The following is a 23,370-nucleotide window of genomic DNA, read 5'->3' as shown; positions in this document are numbered from 1 at the left end:
GGGGTGGTGGGGGCCTATAGGGGGTGAGGCCAGCCAGGGGAGGGGCTGCAGGTTGATCAGGGTGATGGTGGCCCATTGGGGGCAGGGCTGACTGTGGGGAGGGGCTGCAGGAGGTTGGCCTGCCAGTGCCACCCCCTGATCAGGCTGGTTCACTGGCTGCAGTGGGTGTCATAGCCACCTGTTGTTCTGTTGTTACAGCATTCCGGTCACTGGCTTTTATATATATAGATGGGACCAACAATGTATAAAACTGTCTTGACTTTTTTATTACTATTCTTTTCACCCCACCCTCCTGCCTCAGTTAGCAACTTGGAAGTCAGAACTGCAATGTTCTTTAAAGTCGAGGGGATTTGGGGTGGAGTCTCAGTTGAACAAAAGAGTAGAGGAAAGATGGAGCTAAAGAAGGGTCATTTTTTCCAGGCTGAGTGTGGACTCGTCAGCAGGCAGAAATCGATAGTCCTGCGAATCCTGCAGGAAGAGAGGCTTTCTTTGTCCACTGGGTATGCTACAGACATGGAACTTGAGCTGTGACCAGACCTCAGATGAACAGATGATATTTTTTGTTTGCTCATGATATCTGACATTGGGAAGCTCTTTTGATAGCTTATTATTGAGGTTCAGGTATGGGAACCAAGGAGATGGCTTTTGTTGAAGATGCTGTGGTGCCTGACTCCCAGGGGCATGGCTCCCAGCTTCTTAGGGCAGGGCACAAGAGAGAGAAAGAAAGTAGAGAACCTGGGTCTTCATCATAGTTGATCCCTGTATTATTCCTTCTACTAACCTGTCCTTACTTTTGAGGACAATCCTATCTAATAAAGAGGGAATATGCTAATTGACCCTCACACAGTTGCAAAGATGGTGGAACCCATAGCCAATAAGGAGGGAATATGCTAATTGACTGCCCCGCCCTCAAAGATAGCAGTGCCCACAGCCACAAGATGGCGGCACCCAGTCCCCTCAGCCCCCCAGCTGCCCAGGGCCAGCCCGAGGCACAGGCAAGCCTTGGATGGCAGCTGCCCAGCTGCCCAGGGCCGCCCGAGGCTCAGGTAACCAGGGCCGGCTGAGGCTTGCCCTGCCGGCAGTGGCAGCAGCAGAGGTGTGATGGGGTGCCACCTTCCCCTGATGGCCGGGTCAACTCCCGCCCCTGAGGGCTCCCGGACTGTGAGAGGGGGCAGGCCGGGCTGAGGAACCCCCCTCCAGTGCATGAATTTTCATGCACTGGGCCTCTAGTTAAATATATTATCCATTCCAAGCTAAAAGATCCCAAAGCTCTTACCTTTCTTCATTAAGTGTGTTTTCTAATCCTCACATTATATTGGCTTTATGACCTTGGGCAGGTCACTTAACCTATCTGAGCTTAATCCCACTTAACTCATAGCAGCGTGCAGAAGTGTTTTCTAATAAAAATGCTTCTTGGCATTTGCAGTCACTGGCTGGGTTTGCAAGGATTTAAAATGCCTTCTCTTTTTCAGTATCTGCTTTTGATTTTCCTTCCCAGAGTCGAAAACATGCAAGCAAAGTCCGACTGTACTACATGCTTCACCCTAGAGACGGTGGGTGTCCCGCCAAGAGGCTCCGGTCAGAAAATGTGAGTATCTGGCACCTTGTGATATCCTTAGGCAATTTGTTGTGTTTGCTAAGAACTTTGCAGATCAAGGAATTGTAGCCACGTCCAGCTTAGTGGGGAAGCTGTGTGAGTAGAAACAGTTCTCATTAAGATTATAAAAAATATTACATGTAAGCAAGACTTCTCTTTTCCCTGCCAGAACTTGCCAATGTGGTAATAGAAGACTTTTTGATGATACTGCACTGGGACCAGGCAGGGGTCCCTAAAGAATGCACAGAAGTGCAAGTACAGAGAGGGGCTGGGTGAGAGAGACAGGAGCCATCAGAAGACAAAGAGTAGGGGACATGACCTAAGAGGCAAAACTGCTAGAATAGCAGATGCTTTGCTTTTTACATACTTTATTTTCTCTTTGGTATGTAAAACAGAATGCCAATTTGTTCATTTATAATGAGGACTGTACGTATCTTGCAAATAAAAATACTCAGTTTTTTGATTGTTTGTTTGTTTGTTTGTTTTTATCAGCACCCCCTCTCCTTGAGGGAACATTTACATGAGAAAACAAATGATAATCAGAAAGTTGCTTTGAGGGAATAAGGTCAGAACAAAGGGTTTACTTCAGCCAAGTCAAGGCAAAGATTTTTGAAATAAATATTCCTAGCAGGGCTTACTTTTCCTAATAAGCAGAATATAATTTTTTATTTGAGCTGCTTTTTTTAGGTTAAAATATAGCTGACATACCATATTAGATGAGTTTCAGGTGTACAACATAGTGATTCAACATTTACATATCTTATGATATGTGAACAACACACTAAGTCTAGTAACCATCTGTCACTACGCAAAGTTATCACACTATTATTGACTATTCCCTTCACCTTTTTCACTCATCCCTCTATCCCCTCCCATCTGGCAACCATCAGTTCTTCATTTCTATGAGTCTGTTTTGTTTGTTCATTTGTTTTGATTTCTAAGAAAAATTCTACGTATAAGGGGAATCATGTGGTATTTTCCTGTCTCTGTATGACTTATTTCACTTAACATAATATCCTCTACATCCATCCATGTTGTTGCAAATGGCAGGATTCCATTATTTTTATCACTAAGTAATATTCATATATATATACTAGAGGCCCAGTGCATGATTGAATCATGCACGTGTAGGGTCCCCTACACGCTTTCGCTTTCAATCATGGGGGAGCTGGGTGCCTGTCCGCTGGTGCACCAGGCCTTTCAGAAGCCTCCGGAGCGGCAGAGGCTTCTGAAAGGCCTGGTGCCTGAGCGGGGAAGCTGGGTGCCTGTCCGCTGGTGCACCAGGCCTTTCAGAAGCCTCCGCCCCGCTGGAGGCTTCTGAAAGGCCTGGTGCCTGAGTGGACAGGCACCCAGATCCCCCGCTTTTGATGGTCCGTGGTGGGACGTGAGCTCGCTGCCCCAGAGGCCCCTTCTGTGCCGCAGCACAGCCATGGCGCAGACGCTGAGCTCGAGCCACCACTGGCGACACGAGCTCAGCATCCCGCCGGCCCAATCGGCCACCCCAGCCACCCCGAGTCCCACCCCCCTGCGCCTCCTGGCCAATCGCGGGCATAGCGAAGGTATGGTCAATTTGCAAATTTGTCTATTATTAGGTAGGACATATATATTTCATATATATATATATAATATATGTATTATATATATACACATACATCTTATTTATCCATTCAATCCATTCATCTATCAATGGACACATAGGTTGTTTTCATATTTTGGCAATTACTAGAATGCTGCAATGAATATAGTTGTGCATATATCTTTTCAAACTAGTGTTTTCATTTTCTTTGGATAAATACCCAGAAGTGGAATTGCTGGGTTGCATAGTAGCTCTATTTTTAGTTTTCTGAGGCATTTCCATACTGTTTTCCATAGTGGCTGCACCAATTTGCAGTTCCACCAACAATGAGAGACATATTCATAGCCATGAGAAACACTGAGGATTGAACACAGAAATTCCTTACCCTTTGAGTCCTGAGGAGGCTACAGGTATAGAATTTATACTCTATTCAGCTTGTGATCCTGTTTCCTTTGCTGCCACATAGATGCCAGTGTTCTTTTCTTTATTAAAAATTAATACATGATCATTGAAGAAACTTGACAAAAGCTGTACTTGTATATTCTTCACAAGGAAGAAAAGAGAGAGTGAGAATGGCATATGACCAAAGGTAGTGAGCATCAGGGCTGGTGTTGTTAACAAATTCCAAGCATGCCTGTTAGCATCACAAAGTGAACTGCTCATACACAGATACCGGTAATCTGGAACCCTGTGGAGTTTTCTTTTCTGCCTCAGTGAAGCAGCGTTTAGAGCTTATTGGAGGGAAAGGATGCCATGAAAACTTTGCAAGTGCTAAGATGTGGGACTGAGTCTAGTTCCGCCAGTGCTCAGCTTTATGGCCTTGGACAGGTAATTGATCTCTGTGAGCCTCAGTTTCCTCAATACCGCTATAATAATCATACTTTCTCACTGGGCTTTTGAATATGAAATGAAAGAATAGGTAGTGAGGTGCCTTGTTACATGTCAGGCACGGAGGAAGGAGAGGTAAATAAGACACAGACTTGTATAAAAGAAACTCATAATATAGTGAGGGAGATTAACATTGTATAAAAAATAGCTATAATGCCACCGTGTAGGTGTGGTTTTTTTTAAACATTCTTCACAAAGTCCCATGGAAACAAAGGACAAGTGATTATGCCAGGGCAACCTGACCAGGAAGGTGTTATTCAAGAGGTGGCATTTGAGTTGGGGTCTTTGGGCTTGAATGGATTGTACTGATTGGAGGCAGTAGGGTAGTAGGAGTCAGAAAGGAAGACAGGAGCATTCTATCCAAAGGATTATGAAAGCACAGGAGAGTCGGCCTAAGCCAGGTCTATGTTACCTTTAGCTACACTGGAGTCATGCTTTCCATCAGGTATCTATTAGAAGAGAGACAGAATTAGTTTTTTTTTCCCCTTCGAAGTTATCCAGCAACAGGGTCTGTATTGCTTCACTCAATAGCCATTTAGTGTCTTATCCCAATAGTCAGAGACATTGAGTGCAGGGACACTTGACAATGAGCTGTATCCATTCAAATTCTGACCATGAATGTTGCACTTATATTTGAGCTCCTGAGGAGGGCTTGGCCAGACAGACAGAAAGGGGGTACTGGACTCAAGCTGTGCTCCTCCAAGACATGGTGTTGCCACTCTGGTCAGACCCATGATTCACCCACTCGGGCTCTGGTTCTGCAAGCAACCTTGAGATCAGTTTATGGAGTGAAAGATCTTTGAGTTTTAGAGCAAGAAGTACTTGAAAGGATTTGAGGGCTTTTTCCTTTGATGTATCTGTATTTTTGAAAACTTTGATCTAACTTTGATTTATTAAATCATTTTTCTTATAACTTATTAATTAGTGTTAAAGCAAATCAGTAAACAGGAAAAACAATATAATGATCTTACTTTTGAAAGAAATGGTTGGTGCTTTTATTAGGCTATGTGTATATTTCATAGGTGAATATATGATTTCTACCAGGCACTTTGGTATACGGGATGAAGTGCAGAGGTCATACCCTGTCCCGCTCCAGGGCTCTGAGAGTCAGTGTTGCTAATTATTTGGAAAAACTTTGTTTTGTACAGACTCATACCTAAGTATTTAAGAGACTGAATATACAGATGGACAATGGCAAGGCCATATATAAAAACAGAACTTTGTCCAGAAAACCAAGCCTTTAACGCACAGTAACCTTCCCAGAAAGTCTGCCTAAATCAGACTTACAGGAATTCTGACCACTGTCTCTGGTTACCACCCAGGGAAGCCAAACAATGACCTTGGTAACAGTAGTCCCCAAATGGACAGGGCTTGATTACTACCTTTTAGCTTCCCTAATTTTTGTCCTCACTTCCACCTTAGGACCAACCAGAAAAAGCCACATATGCATCCTAACCAATCACATAGGATGTCTTCTAGTTAACCCACCTACAGCTCCCCCACACCAGAGCCTCCCCTTTTATCCCCCATAAAGCTTTCCCACTGTTCTGCTTGCCTTTGAGTCTCCTCCAAAGACGTGATAGTGGCTGATTCTTTGCTATAGCAAGCTTTGAATAAATAACCTTTCTTGTGCTCATCTGGTTGGTCTTTCTTTGGTTGGTTTGTAAAATGGGATAACAATAATACCTAATGTACAAGTTCGTTATAAGGCCTAACTGAGGTAACTCATTTATTTAGTACTTTGTTTTCAAAGTGCTTTCTGCGTGTTTTATTATTACTCTTGATCCTCTTTCCACCAGCACCCTGTGTGTTCTTGGAAGGATGTAGCACTTTCTTCCACTTGCTTCTCCATTTCTGCCCATGCTCCCATCTGCCCTGCTTCCAGGGGCTGGGATGGGTTTGCATGCCAGTGTCCCAGGACTGAGAGCAGTCTCCTGGCTGCCCTGAATACCCAACAAAGTGAGAGGCTTCTAAAAAGAGAAAACTTATTGCTGACTTTCCAGACCCTGACCTCTAAAGAACCTTGAGCCCTCAGTGATTCCTGAAATGGATGGGGCTGGTGAGTAATGGCAGCCATCCTTCCCATCCTCCTTCTTAGCCCTCTGGAATACATAGTAACTGCACATTGACATGCCGATAAATGGCAGGGCCTATTATTATTGCTAAGTCCTATTACCATTTCTACTCCAGGTCAGTTGACCTTTTTGTTGCTATTGTTATTTAAAAACTTAAATTTATTTTTGTCTGCTGTCCTGGCATTCCTAGCTTTTAAAATTCCCCCTTCATATGCTTTTACTTTTTAGAATCATCCTTTGGGTCTTCTATTTTTTTCCCCTTGAAATTTTAGAGCAAGACATCTTCCCCTTGATGCCACAGAGTAAAATTACACGTGAAATAAATTGTTATAGTTGATTGCTTTAGAGCAACTTTCAGTAATCCGCTGAGCGTTCGAGCCAAGAACGGGCTTCAGAAATCCTCTAGTGCATTGATAATCTCAGTCTTTCACCAACAGCCCTTTTTATTATCTTCTTACCCATGGTCACATGCTTTGAAAAAAACCCATCTGTTTGGGAAATAGCACTTTTAAGTGTAAAGGTGATTTAGTTTACTTATATTTATTTTGTTCTGGAAAGATAACTAACTGCCAATCCAAATCTCTAGTCAGTATTAAGTAAATGGTGTTTTTTTCCTGGAGTTAATATAATTCCTTGTAAGTGGAGGAACTTGACATTTGGTTAGTGTGATCAGGCTTATCAGGGCTACATATTTACCTGATTTCCCTTAGGCCTGAAGTGTTCAGCATAGCTTGAGAACCTGCAATATTATTTCCACAGACACCTAAACACCCAGGATTTCAGGTTGGGAGGACTCAGTGTAATCAAACCCCTCCCCCACTCTTATTACCAAGGTAAAAATAAAGCCCAGAGAAGAACTATGCCTTGTCCAAATGGGTCAGGCCTGAGGTTAGGACTCTCCCTGCTTTCCTAAATCCTATTCCCAGGCTTCTTCCACGTATCTTGAAACCGTATCTGACTTTTAGGCATTGCAGCCATTGCTGGGTCCAGAGCTGAGAGCACTGTTGTTCTGGGTCAGAAAAATAATAGTAGCTGTCACTTACCAGGCACTTCCCTACGTTCTAAGTGCTTGCATACATTAACGCATTTAATTCTCCCAACTTTTCTGCAAGGCAGCCCTCAGAGAAGCAACCTGATATAGAGGTTAGGTTACTGTACTCTGGTCACACAGCTGGTAAGTGGCATACACAAGGCTGGGGAAATATAAAGCAAAACAAAAAGAAACTTCCTCTGGGACCGCAAACTCACCCACCATGCCACATCATGAAACAGGTAGAGAACACTGACTTTCTACCTGTTTCATGTGCTGGGGGTACAAAGGTGAAAAGACTTGGAACCTTCTTCAACAGAAATCAGGATCTCGTGTGTGAGGGGGTGTTTTAATATAGTGTGATAAGTGCTACTGCAGATGGCCTAGGCGACCACCTGGGCACTAGGCGGGGTTTCCGGCCTCTCTGGGTAGGATAGTCCAGGGCAAGGTTTCCGAGAGAAAGGGACACCGAGCTGATCCTTGAAGGACAGGTGTGGGTGAGCCAAATGAAGAACAGTGAGAAAGGGCTCTTCTGAGTAGGGTGTCAACATGAGTGATGTCTTTAGGGACATAAAATTCAAAGTTCTTTCTAGAGTATGAAGTGCTACTGGGGGTGGCTGTGTTAGTTTCCCAGGGCTGCTGTAACAAATTACTACAAACCGGGTGGCTTAACACTACAGAATTTTATTCTCACACAGTCCTGGAGGCTATGAATCTGAAATCAAGGTGTAGGCAGGGCCTCCCTCCGGAGTCTCTGATTGGACAGGTCCATGCTTCTCTCCTCGCTGCTGGTGGTCACTGGCAATCCTGGGCGAACCTTGGCCTGCAGCTGCAGCCAGCCTGCCGTCACATGTCCTTCTGCGTGTTCTCCCCTCTTTATCTAAGGATGCCAGTCAGTGGAGTTAGGGCCCATTGCGATCCAGTATGGCCTCATCATAACTAATAAACCGGCAAAGACCCTATTTCCAAATAAGGTTCCATGTCGGAGGTGGACATACATTGTAAGGGGACAGTGTTCACCCAGCACAGAAGTGAAGGCAAAAGTTGAGGTTGGGATGGTGAACAGAGTACAGGTCTATAATGTGCATAATACTGACATTTACTTCGTCAATAGTAATTTTGTCAAATGTAGGTGCATTTACCCACAAATGCTGTGCATTTCGGCTCCCAGCTGTGCACTCAGAGCTGGAAGTGGGCTCTGGCCCTGGCTCGGATGCAGAGTTGTTTTCACCGCTTTCTCTTGGACTTTCTAAACCTTAATTGCTGTGGCTTTATTCAGGGCCTATCAGCGCTGCCCTGTCTGCCTCTCTGAGCAGTGAAGGGCTCAAGCAAAGATTCCTGTGTGTGAAGCTGCAATTATAAACCTATGTGAAGTGTTATTTCACAGAATTTTGCAAGGTTTGTAAGCTAGGAATGGATTCTACATTTTTATGTAGAAATGTTTAGGGAAAAAAATTCAAAAGAGGAATAATAGATTGTGATGCATCTATTTCATGAAATTCACATTTTAATGTCTGTAAACACAGCCCTATTGGAACACAGCCACACTCAGTCCTGTACGTATAGTCTGTGGCTCCTTTCTCAGCAACGGCAGAGCTAAGTAGTGGCAGCAGAGACTCGAAGTCTCTCAAAACCTAAAATACAGGGTGGGTAAAGGTAGGTAGACAGTTGTGAGTACAAGAAAGAGTTTATTCTTATATTCTTATTACTTACTGATTATTGTATTACTTATTTGCATTACAACTATAAACTTATTTTTGCCCACCCCTGAATTTACTCTCCAAGTGAAATATTTGCTCACCAAAAACGTCTGCTGACGCCTATGTGAAGAGGGACGTTATCACTCCTCTAGGTGTGGGTTGTCCTGCTCACAGGAATGACCCTTCAGGACACCTGGACTTTAAAGCTGCCTTGTCCTCTGTTCCTTGCGAGTTTTAGTTTATGAGCGAACAGCAGGTTGAAGGTTTTGCTCAATAGGAAGTATCGTTCCAAACCCCTGAGCAGGAATTGGCACTGTTGCTTTCTGCTTTGTTTCTTTCAATGCAGATAGTTTGAAATTTATGTACAGGTTATGTTGTAAGAATTAGCTTGAAGCCTGCAAAACTGTGGGAACGATGAGGATGTTTTGTTTCTTCCACCACCTACACATCAGACTCAACTTATGATATCCCAAACTCCTGCGTTTTCTGGGATAGCAATGATTGAGAATATTCTTTCTTGTCACCACACATCAATAATATCTCTTGGAAAGGCTAACGTTTCCTCTCCAAATTGTACCCAAAAGTGGAATAAAAACCTTTGTTAAACAGATACACCAGTGAAAATCCAAATGAAGAAAACAGAGCTCATTGATTTATTGTGTCGTCTGGCATTGCAGCTGTATGTGACTTTCTAGGCCTGAGACCAGGTCTTGAGCTTGGGACTTTGTTCTGAAACTCATTCATACTGAAATCTATACTATACTTGTTACCTCTATACAGAATCTGATCTAGAGGAGAGAAAAGAATTCCCCAAAAAGACAGCTATCAAAGTAATTTTTTAACAGCGAAGTTGGTATTATGGGACTTTGATTACTGAAAGCCTTGTCACCACATCCTGTCCTCTATAACTCCATTATTCTATTATTGTCATATCATTGGATATATTCTCTTGTTAGCAGGCCACTTATTATGTCCTCTTTATGTAACAGGCCATATATTAAATACTTGTTAGATATTTCATTTGAATTTTATGAATGCAAGTAGGAATCTATATTTCTTCCACTTAAAAAGATGTGAAGACTGAAGCTTGGGTCAAGTATCTTACCATAAAATCCCACACCTTGTAAATGATATAGCCAAGATTCAAACACAATAGAGTTTGTCTCTAGAACCTGAGCTCCGTATTACTATATATTCTTCATTCATTTATTTTTTTCTTTAAGAAATATTAATCGATTGCCTTCTCAGAGTCAGGTACTATGGTGATTGCTTAGAATTTAATAGTGAATGAAACAGATATAGCTTCTGTTTACAAGTGTTTACAGGATAGTGGGAGATATGGGCATTACTTTTTTAAGGGTCATATGAGTATACAAATAAAGGAAAGGAGTGGAAAAGCATAGAATGGGGAATCATAAGGCCTTTGGGGTCAGAGAAGGCTTCCTGATTCTTGAGCTGAGTATGAAGATCAGTAAAGATTGAGTAGTTAAAGAGGTAAGAGGAGACAGGGGGATTCCAGGCAAAGGGAACAGCATGTGCAAAGCCTCTGCAGTTAAGGAGATCATGGCACACTTAGGAATAAAATGAAAGCCAGCATGGCTAGTGTTCAGAGATAGAAACAGGCAGTGATGTGAGATACAGAGAGTGGATTAATGAAAAAAGAGTAGAGGTGAAGTGTCAAGTATCAGGCTTTCAGTAGTCCACTGAAAGAGTATGACCTTTGAAGAGGGTCATGGCAGCAGTGAAAAATGAGAAAGAAATAGATGTGAGAGATAATTAAGCAGGTAAAAACAGATGCACTGAATAATGGGTGTGAAAGGGAAGATGGTTTTTGAAGGACTTCCAGGTTTAGAACTTGCACAATTAGATGGTTGCTGCCTCCTCCTGCAGCCATGACAACCTTCATTTTTAAGGCCATGACCCAGAGAGCAGAAAGACCTGAGAAGCAGGCAAGGAAGCAAGGGAAACCCTTTCTCCGGATTGTTCCATGTTGACCCAGGCTGAGCAGGACTGAAGTTGGGTAAATATGAATTTGGCACCAGCCAAGAGGTAGGGAGCAATTAGGGAGAATGGTCTGGTGGGTTTTTGTCCTCAGAGCTTCTACTTAGTCAAGTGTTTCTACTTCTCTGAAAGAGGGTGAGGCCATGCCAGAGGCCAGCCCAGGAAGTGGATCTCACAGAGGCACAGGCTAGAGATACGTACAGGTGCACTGATGTCCAAAGCCAGAGCAGTGAGTTAGGGCGCTCAAGGCAGTCACTTAGTGGGGGGATGTGGTGAAGATAGTACTAGCCCCTGACTCCCTGGGCTAAGCCAGCAGGAAGGTTTCCAGAGAGGGATGCAGATGCTGGCAGTGGTCAGATACATGCTTCCAGTAGGAAAACTGGGGTTATTTAAAGGGTTAAGCAGCTCAGATGTGGACATGGGACCTCGGTCCAGTGACTCTCAGAGGGTTCATCTTGTGTTTCCTTAGTTTAAAAGGCAGAGATGGTAGGACCCAAGGAGCACAATTTTAGATTTTATGAGGACAGGTCTTTACCTTATTTATCTTTGTGTCCTTAACACTTCACACACAGGGATTTTCTAAATGATTGTTCATATTTTCATAATAAGATATTGTCCTGTTATTTTTTCTTTAAAACAATTATGATTTCAAAAAAATAAATTTAATAAAATGATAATTTGTATGGAAAGTCTTGTAGAGCATTTCCATGAAATTATACTTGAGATACATACCTATCAAAATGCCTTTGTTAAAAGAATATCTTGTGAAATTGGATTTGTTCAAGAAAATATGAGGGTTATGAACAGTTTCCATAGAATCTTCACCAGGTTCTTGGCCTTTTGTGGGTCCTCCTCTAATAGGAAAACCCTGTGGAAGGGAGAGACGGGTTTTTGGAGAGTGTATTCTCATAGCACGAGCTGTTCTCTCCAGCAATTACTTCTGATCAAGAACTACACATTCTAACTCCATCTTCCCCCTGCAAAATCCTGCTCGCTTATTTGCTCTCTCTGCCACGCGTCACTGCCTCCTTTCTTCTGTCTGTCCTTGGGGCTTGACCCTATTTTACCACAAATTAAGGCTGTTAGTACAAGTGTTGATGTGGAGCTAATAGAGGTGGATGTCCTTCTCGACCCCAGCCCCGACCCCAGCCCTCTTTCACGCGACACTCAGGACGTTCTCTTCTAAAGGACATTTTGGTGCTGACTCAGGGGTAAAGAGATTGAGCAGATCTATTGGATGATTTAAGACATAGAAGAGTATAGGTCAATTTCCTTAGCATATGTCTTTCCCTTAATGAGCTCTTAAAATGAATCGGAATATATATTTTGTTTAGAGGAGTTTAAATAAAAGATTTCTGTTGACTATAGACTTCAAAAGAGCCATTTGTTCTGTGATAATGACTCTCTAACTCCAGCTCTGAAACGTTAGTTTACATGTTGGGTTTTCTTTTCGGGGCGGGTGGGGTGGGGGGGGCGGGTGGCTAGCAGCGATGCACCGGAGCCTCTTAGCACCATTTGATGACTCACTAGCCTGTGGCAGCTGGGTTTTCAGCTTTCACTTTCCTTTCTGCTATGTTTTTTCTTTTGAGATGTCTGTATCTCAAGCACATCTTTCTGTCTCAAAAAAAAAACAACAAACAAAAAACACAACAACACAAAAAAACCTTTTGTCCCCCCTGATAGATTTCTTGGTTAATGTGCTAGAATTTCACAAAACATGTTTGTTTTTCTCTTAAGTCCAAAATCATTCCTGAAAAAAAAAATTATTACTCCTTTTTAATCAAATATCTTTCCTTATGTATCTGGGTCCATTTATCTTCATCTCTTCCCTGGCTGCAGGGAGAGGTGTGAGAGAATCTTGCCTTCCTTCCTTCCTTTGTCCTACATAGCATACTGAGTCTTTACTCTCATACAGCTATGCCATAAATCATGCCTGCTGTCTTCCCATTAAGTGACCCCGTATGCCCATTCTGTTTCTTTTTAGTAACCTCTGGGCCTTCCTCATGCTCACAGTGTTATTCTTGTAGAACAAAGAAGTTTGTTTCCTTCACTACATTCTGCCTTGTGACTGTTTGGCTTTGTTTAGGTTGATGTATTCTTGTAGGAATATCTAATTTTTGTCTTCTTGCCTTAGAACCAGCCAAGGGTTGTGACATTAGACTACAAGATACATTTATAACTGTATGTGACCTGGATTTGGTGCAGGTAATGCTGAGACAATGATGGATGTCTCCGGATAAACACCAGAAAGCCTTGCAAAGATACATTTGAAAAATAGAGATGATGCACTGAGTTCTACTAATTTGAAGTAAAATGTCTCTTTGAAGTTGGATCCGGCAAACCTATCTTATGCACCTGCCCTGTATCACAGACGGCACTGGGAGATCTGCATATATGCTCTTAACTAATTCTCAGAAAATTTTATCACGTGCCACTTTCAGGTGAGATAAAGAGGGTTCAGAGAGCAGTAGAAACTGACACAGAATCAAAACTGAGGTCATCTAATTCTAGTGCCCTTTTCATCCTGCCACCTCCCTGTCGCAGCCTTTGATGAACTGCATTTATTTATTTTTAAGAACACACTTTTACTCCTGGCTCAGCCATTTCAACATGTTGGTGACATTGTAATGCTAACTTCCTGTAAAGCATCCTTTATGGAATGACTCAAGGAATTCTTTCACTCAGAGCCTATGGTGGGCTAGGTAATGTTCATTGGGTCATCCTAATCATGTCCTTTTCTTTTCCACTGAGAGTGGATGGCATTATACACGGATTAAAAATCAGAGGGGTCTGATGCTGTGGTACCTTACATTACACGCAATTGGTTGTAATGTAAGGAAAAGGCATAGATTTTGGGAACTTCCCTGCAATTGAATCTGGCCTCCAACTCCTGCTAGCTGGTGACTTTGGTCAAGTTTCTTGACTTTTCTAAGACTGAGTTTCCTTGTCTGAAAAATGGTGGCAACCACTAGTATGTGCCAGGATTGCTGTGAAGAATAAATGTGATAATATAAATGTCAAGTAGGGAGCACAGGGCCTGGTGAGGGATGGATGCTCAGCAACTGTTGTTACTTCTTCCTCTTTTCTAATGGACCGATGATGGTGAGTCTTTATTTGATAGGGGGAAAACACTTGCCAGTCTGATTAGAATGAGATGGTGGGAAATTCAATGCTCTATATTTCAGGACTAAATGCTGCTGACAAATTCATTTTCTGCAGAAGCCCGAAGTAATTGACAAAGAACTAGAACAATTGAGAGAAAAATACTACAGTGTTCAATAACATTCTTGTTTTAAGGAACCTAAACTAATACAAAGAGTGAAAAATATGGTGTTGGCATTTGCACATCTGAGCTTTGCTTGGAGGAACACGTATGTCTTGTCATTACTTGGCCCTTATCCAGTCCCAATATTTAAGTCTAGACAGAAAAGAGTTAGACCTTGGGAACAGCATGCATGACTTCAGCCACATGCATAGTGCTGTGGTTGTAGCCTCTTGCTCATGGGTGGTATTATTCAGTCATGGCACAGTAACCTCAATAGATACTAAAAATGTGGCTGTTTAAGCGTGTCATTCTTAAAGCCTCATTGAAACTCTCTATGGAAGCATATGTGAGTGAACATGGTACAGGCTATTACTTGATTGCAATAGGAACGTTCCTATTGATCTGTGACATTGTAGAGCCAAATCATCTTGTAATTATGTATAATTCATCTATTAGCTTTGTCTTTTTGCCAACCACATTTAAAAGAAAAATTGTGCAGAAAACGAAATTATTTTTATTGTGAATTCCTGATGGAAAAAGGCATTTTTCTTCAAAGTTATTAACTTGGTTTTATCGATGACCTTTAAAGGAATGTCTATAATTTCAGGTACTCAAGAGCTCAGCAAATATCCTCCATATAATTTAAATAGTCATTATAGTTTGGGCTAAATGCACTGAATATGTATCATAATACACTGTTTTTTTAAATTTTTGATATTTTATTGTAAAAGGAAAAAAATCTTGTTTCATTGCTGTATTGAGTGATGGTTGACCTTTTCTTATTAAATTTTCTCTTCACATTTCAGTTGTTCATAATCTTAGAAGGTCACTAGTTGGCATTAGCAACCCCGGAAAAGAATGGTCATGGTGTCACATCCTAGAATTGACAAATTAGTTTGTTTGATCTCTCATTATCCATTATATCCATTGTTGTAATGGGGGATGGAAAATGTCAAGATAGAACCATGACCTGAAATTTCCTGAACACCAATAAGAGTCTTTAGTGTGTCTTTCCTACACATTCCTCTCTTCATACAGACTGTGCATTTTTGTGTGTGCATTGTGATGGACCATCCTAGGCAGTAGTTCTCTGCTTTCCTAGCTAATGAGACAAAAAAGAGGTAAAGAGAAGGAAGGGAGGGAGAAGGGGAAAACATAGAATTCTACCAGGCAAAGGTGAAGTTAAGAAGTATACAAAGACTATCTGAGCCTGGAAGGGATTTTAAGGCTACTCAGTGTGAATCTTGTCACCTGAAATGCAAGTCTTGTCATCTAGAAATAAAATAGAAAAGCTATAGTCCTTTAATGCAATTACTTCACTTGGACTTTCAGAAAGGCTGAGTGACCTTTGACAAATCACATTCCCAAATTGTTTCCTCCCCAGAATCACTGTTGCTTTCCAATTTTAGTATCATGTGACTTAAATATTTTCTGGAAACCAACTATATGATCCATCAGTAAACTAGATCAGTGGATTGTTTTTAATTTCAAATATTTCTTTATGTTCAATACAGTAATTATTAACCTATGCAATACATGAATCAGTGTTTTGTGCCTATTCCTGATGTAGAGCAAGTGGTGAGCAAAGCCCAATGAAGATAAGGTCTCTGCCCTCAATTGAAAATTGCACCTCTGAAAAGTGCTATGGATGAGTGGGCATGGTGCTAAGAGAGGCCATTCAGGAGAGGTGACCTAGCTGGGAACTGAAGGAAGGTTTTCCTGAGCAGTGATTCCTAAGTGGTGGCATCTAGTGATTTATAAGGTGCATAGGAATCAACTGGGGAAAGAAGTAAAGAAGAAAGAGGGAACAGTATTTATGAATGTTTGGGGAGGGATAGAAGGCAGGTGAGCATGGCTGGGTCAGAACAAAGCAGAGGTGGTAGTAGAAAGGCTAGAATGAGCACTAAGTAGGAGCCAGACCACTGAGGTTTTTAGGGGAAGGGTGAGGATGTAATTTATCATCCAAACTGGGACACTTCTGAGAGTGAAAGAACACTGTTAACAATGAAACTGGAACAACAGATGTAACCTGATAGGTATGATTGAGGACTCTATTTAAAAGCTATTGAAAGAAGTTTTTGTCTTTAAAATGCAATGAAAGTTCACTGAAGAATGTAAGCCAGGAGACGTAGATGATCAGATTTGGCATTTAAAAATCACTGTTGCAATGTAGGGGAAAGATTGAAGGAGATCCCAGAGGGGATCTGAGTGGGCCTGTTAGGATCCTATTGTAGAGATCTAGGGGAGTAGGGATTAGGGCAAAGAAAGTGCAGATTAGGAGGAGTGAACAGATTTGAGAGGATTTCAAATTAACATCTTCAGTGATGGAGAACTGATTGCAGTAAAGGCCCTGGATTGCTTCCACCTCCATATAGCCAGCCCTTTGGTATTATCATCCCAACCTGACTCAGGGCTTGACCATTTTGCTTTGGCCAGTGGAATAGTAGCAAAAAATATCACAAACAGAGCCATGAATACAGGTGTGCCTCACACTTAGACTCTTGATGCTGTTGGACTCTGGCAACCAGTCTAGGCCCGCTGCCTGGAGGGTAGAGGTAGAGGCCATCACAAACCTCAGAAATCAGCCAGCACCAGCACCAAATAGCTGGCTGCAAACTCAGAGAGCAGGCAACCCCGGCTCAGACCAGGAGGACCACTCAGGTGACCCTGCCCAAATTGCTGACCTGCCAAATTATGCACTAGATAAACAGTTGTTGTTTGAAACCATTAAGTTTTGGGTTGGTTTGTTACACAGCAGTAGATGCAGAAGCTTTTATTGGGAGAAAACGCTGAAAGAAGACAGGGTTTGGATAAAACAGGTTTGTTTAGACATGCTGACTTTGAAGAGCAATTGGGGCATTTAGGAGGTTATATCCAATAGGAGTGGGAATGTGTGTCTGGAGCTCAGAAGAGAGGTTTGGGTGGGAGGTAGGAATTTGTGTGTGATCTGTGTGATTGGGAACATCTAGGGAAAGAGTGTGAGGAGAGAAGAGGAGGGAAGAGAAGAAGGCAGAGGAAGGCAGGCAAGGGGAGGGATGGGTGTGGAGAGTCTGGAAACCTACAGCTGGGAAGACAACGAGGCTACAAAGGAGACATGGAAGAAACAGGCAGAGAGAAGGAGGAGAACTAGAAATGTGCAGTATAAGGGAAGATTAACTGATTGCTATTAAAGCAGTGATAGAAGATGAAATCAGCTACAGAACAAAAATTTTGTGCATTTTACTACTGTATATTCAATAAAACAATACTGAATGGTCTATTTTTTGCTACCCCAAGCGGGGGGTTAAGTAATGAGCAATATGAGATATCAAATGTCCCTTTGCTTTCTTGCCTTCTGGATCATGGGTCTGTGGGACAGTGGTTTTGATGCTCTTAGAGACAGGAATAGGATAAATGTGTTCTCTGGCTGGAAATGGAGTGATGTTGCCTGGAAGCTCTGACTCTGGGCACAATGTCAGGAACATACTGCCTGTGCCTTCTTGCTGCACCTTTATTCCCTCTCAGGGCCATTGTGCTTGACTCTCTGATACTCTCTCTACCTCTCCTCCAAATCCTCGCTTTGGGAAAAGACCTTATAAGCTCATTCACACTAAGGTGCAAATGACTGATTAGCTTAAGTCTTCTGTTTTGTTCAGAACACTAAGTCTTAAACGTGAAGACATATCTCTCTTTTCTGGAAAATGCCATTATTTGAGTGAGGGGAAGATGTTTTAATATGTCACTTATTTGGATTACTCCCCTTCAGTTTGCTTTTATATATTGAAAATAGAGCCCTATGGCCACAGGATTGTGGACTTTTGGGTGTTTTCAGTCTTGAATAACTATGCCTAATAACCATTCTCTCCACAAAACCTGCATACCCTCCTGTATGTCCTTTATGATTTAATAATACCAACCTTTTCCCATTTTCTCAGGCTAAATATTATTGAACTACAGGCCTGGTGTACGAATTTGTGCATGGGTGGGGTCCAGCCGGCCTGACCTGATCTGGGCTGATCTGGCTGAGGCCAGCTAGGGGGACGGGCCCCAGGCGGTTGGCCAGCTGGCCCTGCCTCCGGTGTGGGGGGGGGGGGGGAAATTGGGGGTGGGGCAGGCCTGGGGGAGGGGCTGTGGGCCATTGGCAGACCGGCCCCACCCCTTGGTCGAACTTCCAGTTGAACTCCTGGTTGAGGGGACAATTTGCATATTAGCCTTTTATTATAAAGGATGACATTGGGCCTCACTCACCTGTCACACCCAGACCCTGCAGTTCTGTCCTATCTGACCCTGGTCACCTCATCTCTGTCCTTTCCTGCTGTTTCAGAACAAGATCAAGCCTTCATCAGCTCCCACCTGGCTTGATGCCTCTGCCCCCTGATCCTTGTGTTCAGTCTGTCTTTTCTTCTATCCAGCCTAGAAATTTTGTCACCAGAATTGCTTTTCTTATATATAGATTTGATATTGTCCCTAGCCTCTTCCTATACCTTTGATGATGCATTTTCTTATAGAATAACATCTAAACTTCTTAGCAGAGCACCACTCCCTTCTAAGGACTGCCAATCTAGGGCTTGCCTCAGTTGTTATTTTTGTGTGATATTACATAGGAGTTGCAAGATACTGAGAGAAGAGACAGGCCAAAGGATTTCATTCTCTGCCAATAGTTTTATGCCTCTGGGTGAAGATACAGTTCTTGAACTGTACAAGGGGTCCTATATATCCAAGATGGGTGTTTCTCCATCATTCAGTTGGAGGACACTTGTGAGTTACAGCTGAGCAGGATCAGACAATGACACAAAGGAGGTGCTGAAAGTGGGGAGAAGGAAATCACCCCATGTATTCTTTCACTTAGAACAGAAATGGTGGATTTTTGGGTACATATTATCACTTTTTTTTTTTTACCTCTTTTGGGACACCGATGATAAGGGTGTGCCTGATATTTTATAGAAGCATAAAAGGCATTGAGTCTTCTGTCTAAACCAGATGAGTACCTGCAGATAGATTATGGCCCTTGGCCTCTCCTCAACCTTTCACTCCACCTCCTAGCTCTCCACCTTGAGCAGGGTTGCCTTCAGTATCTGCTGGCTAGGTACCCACAATCCTTGGAATATCTGGAGAACCCAAGGCAGCAGGAACAATCTGTGAATTGATCCCTCCTGCTTCCCTCGAGAAAGACACATCTAACATGCAGTACCAGGGAACTCCAGGTCCCAGATACAGAATTTCTCCAAGGGCTCCCTTAGCATGCCTTTGTTTTCCTTTTCTTTGTTTCTTTCTTTTTCTTTCTTTCTTTTGTTTACCTCCCAGAAATGAATGCCTGTTTCTCATTTCTTTGTCTAGAGAAGCCCATTCATTGTTTATGGTCTAGCTCAAATAGCACCTATACATAAAGACTACTGTGACCTGTGACCCTCCTTCGAATTCTGTTTTGTGGTATATTTGTGCATGCTTCCTATATTCTAAGAGCTCCCTTCTCTCCATAAGGTCTAGAGGGCAGTGGTTCTATTAGTTCTTTTCCCTAATAGATACTTAGTACATATGGGATGAATGGATAAATGAATGAGAGAGTAACGTGTGGGTTTTATCCATGCCTCTGTCAGCCCAGAACATCATTATTTTTAAAGCAGATTTCCTGGCCTTCAGGAAATGCTTAGTGGGCAACCTCAGTCAGGGCAACTTCCAATCAGCTGTCTGAGGCTTCTGCCTGACATCTTGGGACCTTTAGGAAATAATCAGGAAGAAAGCTTGCTGTTCAACTGTCATCTCAGGTATTAACTGAAATGACCCAATTAAGCACGTGTTTTAAAGCCCCAAATTCTTGTTAAAAGCTCAGTTATTCAAAGGCTCCTTTCAAAGACATCTACCTTTGACAGACACCAAAACCAGGTTACTTTTTTTTAAAATTTCTTTATTGATTAAGGTATTACATATGTGTCCTTATCCCCCCATTGCCCCCCTCCCCCCCCACTCATGCCCTCACCCCCCTGTTGTCTGTGTCCATTGGTTAGGTTTATAAGGTAGGGGAGGGGAGGGGTAAGGGGGAGAGAAAACCAGGTTACTTTTTGTCAGAAATATTATTTTCATTTTTAATTATAAAATAAAATAATTATTATTTTCTATATTTATTTATTTAATTTGAAAATAAGATTTTTACTCCTAAGAGATAGTATTGTTAGCAGTATGGTGGTATGGTGTATATCCTTTCTGGTTTCTTTACTTTAATATTCTTGCATATATATATATATATATATATATATGTATGTATGTATAACATATATATATAATTTTGATAATTTCATTTCTATATATGTATATATACATAAATAATATTTATATGTAAACTATAAACAATGCATAATATTTACATATGAACTATACATAAACTATATACATACATATATATTTTTGGGAGAAATGGGGTCACACTATAGATAATGTTCTATGTCCTGTTTTTTAATGTAATAAAATAATTTAGTCAAATTCCTATTTCAACACCTAACAGAGATATCTTATCATTTTTAATTCTTACCATTTTGCTATTATATTGAATGACTATTCTGCAATTTATTTATTCAATCTCTTTTTAATGGATATTTATGTTATATCATAATTTTAACCATATTTTTGCTAACTTGTACAGGTATTTATTTAGAATAAAGTCCTACTAGTGCCTTGATGTGTTAAAGTATATGCACATTTATAGTCTCTCTCTCTCTACATATATATTCATATTGCTTTCCAGATAGTGATTTATATTTCCACTGTAAATGTATTAAAGTGTCCATTTTACTTCATTGTCATAAATACTAGATTTTATTAAGCTTTTTAATCTTTGCTAATTTGATAGGTAAAATGAGATTTTATTTAGTTGATACATTTTAATTATTAGTGAGGCTGATTATCATGTCTATGGCTATGTCCATCTTTTCTAAATTTTCATAACTTTTCCAATATTTATATTATATCATTTATTTTAAAATTATTGGCTGTTATATTTTGTTCTTTGTTCCCCCCCCCCCTAATTTATGAAATTGTCTTCTAACTTTGAGGGATGTGTGTGTGTGTGTGTGTGTGTGTGTGTGTGTATGTGTACATGTATTTCTCAAAGGCCAGTGCTGCTCAAATGAGGTTTGCTAAAGGAGATAAAATCCAAAATGAACTGAAATAGATTCTTCCAGAATGATTGCAATAGGTTAGAGAGAAGAAATGTATATTGGGGATGCACCTTTGAATCTGACGTTCCTGTAAGTCAGCTAGCATGTTTCTGCTCCTGCTCCTCATTCCTTCAACATCTGCCCCAGTCTGCTTATTTTATTTGCACAGGAGCTACAGTGCAATTTTTTAATAGGGGTCCATGAACTTCCAAGGAATTTGTGGGTAGAATTCTAGAGATTTGTGAGTTAACATTTAAAAAAATACAACTTTGTCTGCACTAACATCTTGAAACTTAGTATTTTCTTCAATTATAAATGTGGGCAATATACCACAGTAATATTTGCATTTCCTGATATTGGACACTATAAAAACTACCAATATTTTATTTTTATTTTTAAAAAATATATTTTATTGATTTTTACAGAGAGGAAGGGAGAGGAATAGAGAGTTAGAAACATCGCTGAGAGAGAAACATCGATCAGCTGCCTCCTGCACACTCCCTACTGGATATTTGCCTGCAACCAAGATACATGCCCTTGACCAGAATTGAACCTGGGACCCTTGAGTCCGCAGGCCGATGCTCTATCACTGAGCCAAACTGGTTAGGGCAAAACCCACCAATATTTTAAAATCAGATTACTGCTGTTGAAGATACCTTATAATATCATTAATGCTCATTACTATGAAATTAAACTGGATCCTGTGATGTTATAAAGAAGCATATGTGTTAATCTATCTTTTTATCACAAAACATTAAATATTTAAAAGTTGCATTTCACTCCAATTTGTTTCTTTTGTAGTCCTGTGCATTTTGCTTTATGCATGTAAAAACATTATTTTGAGAAGGGTCTCTAGGCTTCATCCGACTACCAAGGGCATCCAAGGTACACATAAGTCAAGAATTCTCAAGCTAGAGAGAGTATTAAAGTTACTAGAAGGTTTTAACTTGCTCCTCAGTGAGAAGCTTAGGCCTTCCTCCTTTGCTCTGACTCATTTCCCTTCATCCTTACTTGCTCTCTGGGTTACCTGTCTTAGGTGCCCTGGAAGCTTCTCCAATGTTCTATCAAATATATGATCACCTACCCACATTCCACACTAAATACATGTTAGTTATAAACATTTGAAATAATTATAATAATTTTATTTAAATTTACTTGATAATGAGAAATTAATTTAATTATGATTGACTGATTTTTTGACAGCCATGTGCTTACTCAGGGATTCTTGCAAAATAGGAATATCTAACATACAAATTGTTTTCTAAATGTAATGAAATTTTTATGAACACTAAATTTAACATTAATGAAGTTGACATGATACATTTTGTGTACATTTAATTAAACCTTTAGTTATAGTGATTTTGCAGCTTTCTTATTTTGGAGCCTTTTTTTAAAAAAAAAAATAGTTTGTTTGTAGGTCCTGGAAAGCATGTAGGCCCTGAGGCCCATGTCTCCAGTGCCTAGTGTAGTACTGCCCCCTCCCCCACCCTCAGGGCTTTAACAGCTCTATACTCAGAGCAAATCCTCCATCTCCTTCACTTACCTGAAAACTCTCTCTACACATGGAGGGCACTTTCCTGCCTCCATGGACACTGCTGGCCCCCCTTGGCCTAGATGTATTGTTAGCGCATGCCCAGTTCCTGCTTGCTTTTTCCACTTTTCCACCTTCATGCAAAATTCCCTCCTAATTCTAGGCTCACTGCATCCACATATATCAGCCTCTAGCTCACATTTAGTTATAATCTATGGTCTTATCCTGACTGCGCTGGGATTACTGAGTCTAGTCTCCCTGCTGCTGTCCAGCAACCACCTTGAATAACTCTTTCATCTGTGGGGACAACCCATTTGACCCCTAACCTCAAAGCTTTGCAGCAGGTTTCAATTCTTTTGAAGGTATGTCTCTAGTTTCCCAAATAACATGCAGTCATTTCTCAAGGAATATTTGTTTGAGAGTGAATGAATGATATTTGTCTTACTTTTAATTCATCTCTCTATTGTTGCCTTCATCCTAGTCCTTTGTTATCCACCTGGCACTAAACTTCTTCTGTAGTACAATGTGGTATACACACTTCTAATCATAACATCCTATTCCTCTAGCTCTCCAACTG

At 41.2% G+C, this 23,370-nt stretch overlaps 1 protein-coding gene across 1 annotated transcript in view; it reads left to right on the top strand.

Annotated features, from left to right (window-relative positions):
• The window catches only part of ZMAT4 (zinc finger matrin-type 4), a gene marked incomplete at both ends in the record, with an annotated part of 210,295 nt that overhangs the window by 55,915 nt on the left and 131,010 nt on the right, over positions 1-23,370 (top strand). The window contains one exon of the mRNA XM_079779624.1: positions 1,499-1,588. Within this exon, the coding sequence (XP_079635750.1) occupies positions 1,499-1,588 (90 nt within the window). The remainder of the gene's footprint in view (positions 1-1,498; positions 1,589-23,370) is intronic.

The sequence above is a fragment of the Cnephaeus nilssonii genome, assembly GCF_951640355.1.
Source record: "Cnephaeus nilssonii genome assembly, chromosome: 8".
In the NCBI taxonomy this organism is placed as follows: Eukaryota; Metazoa; Chordata; class Mammalia; order Chiroptera; family Vespertilionidae; genus Cnephaeus; species Cnephaeus nilssonii.
The sequence above is the reverse complement of the archived record's forward strand: the minus strand, read 5'-3'. Positions and strand labels throughout refer to the sequence as shown.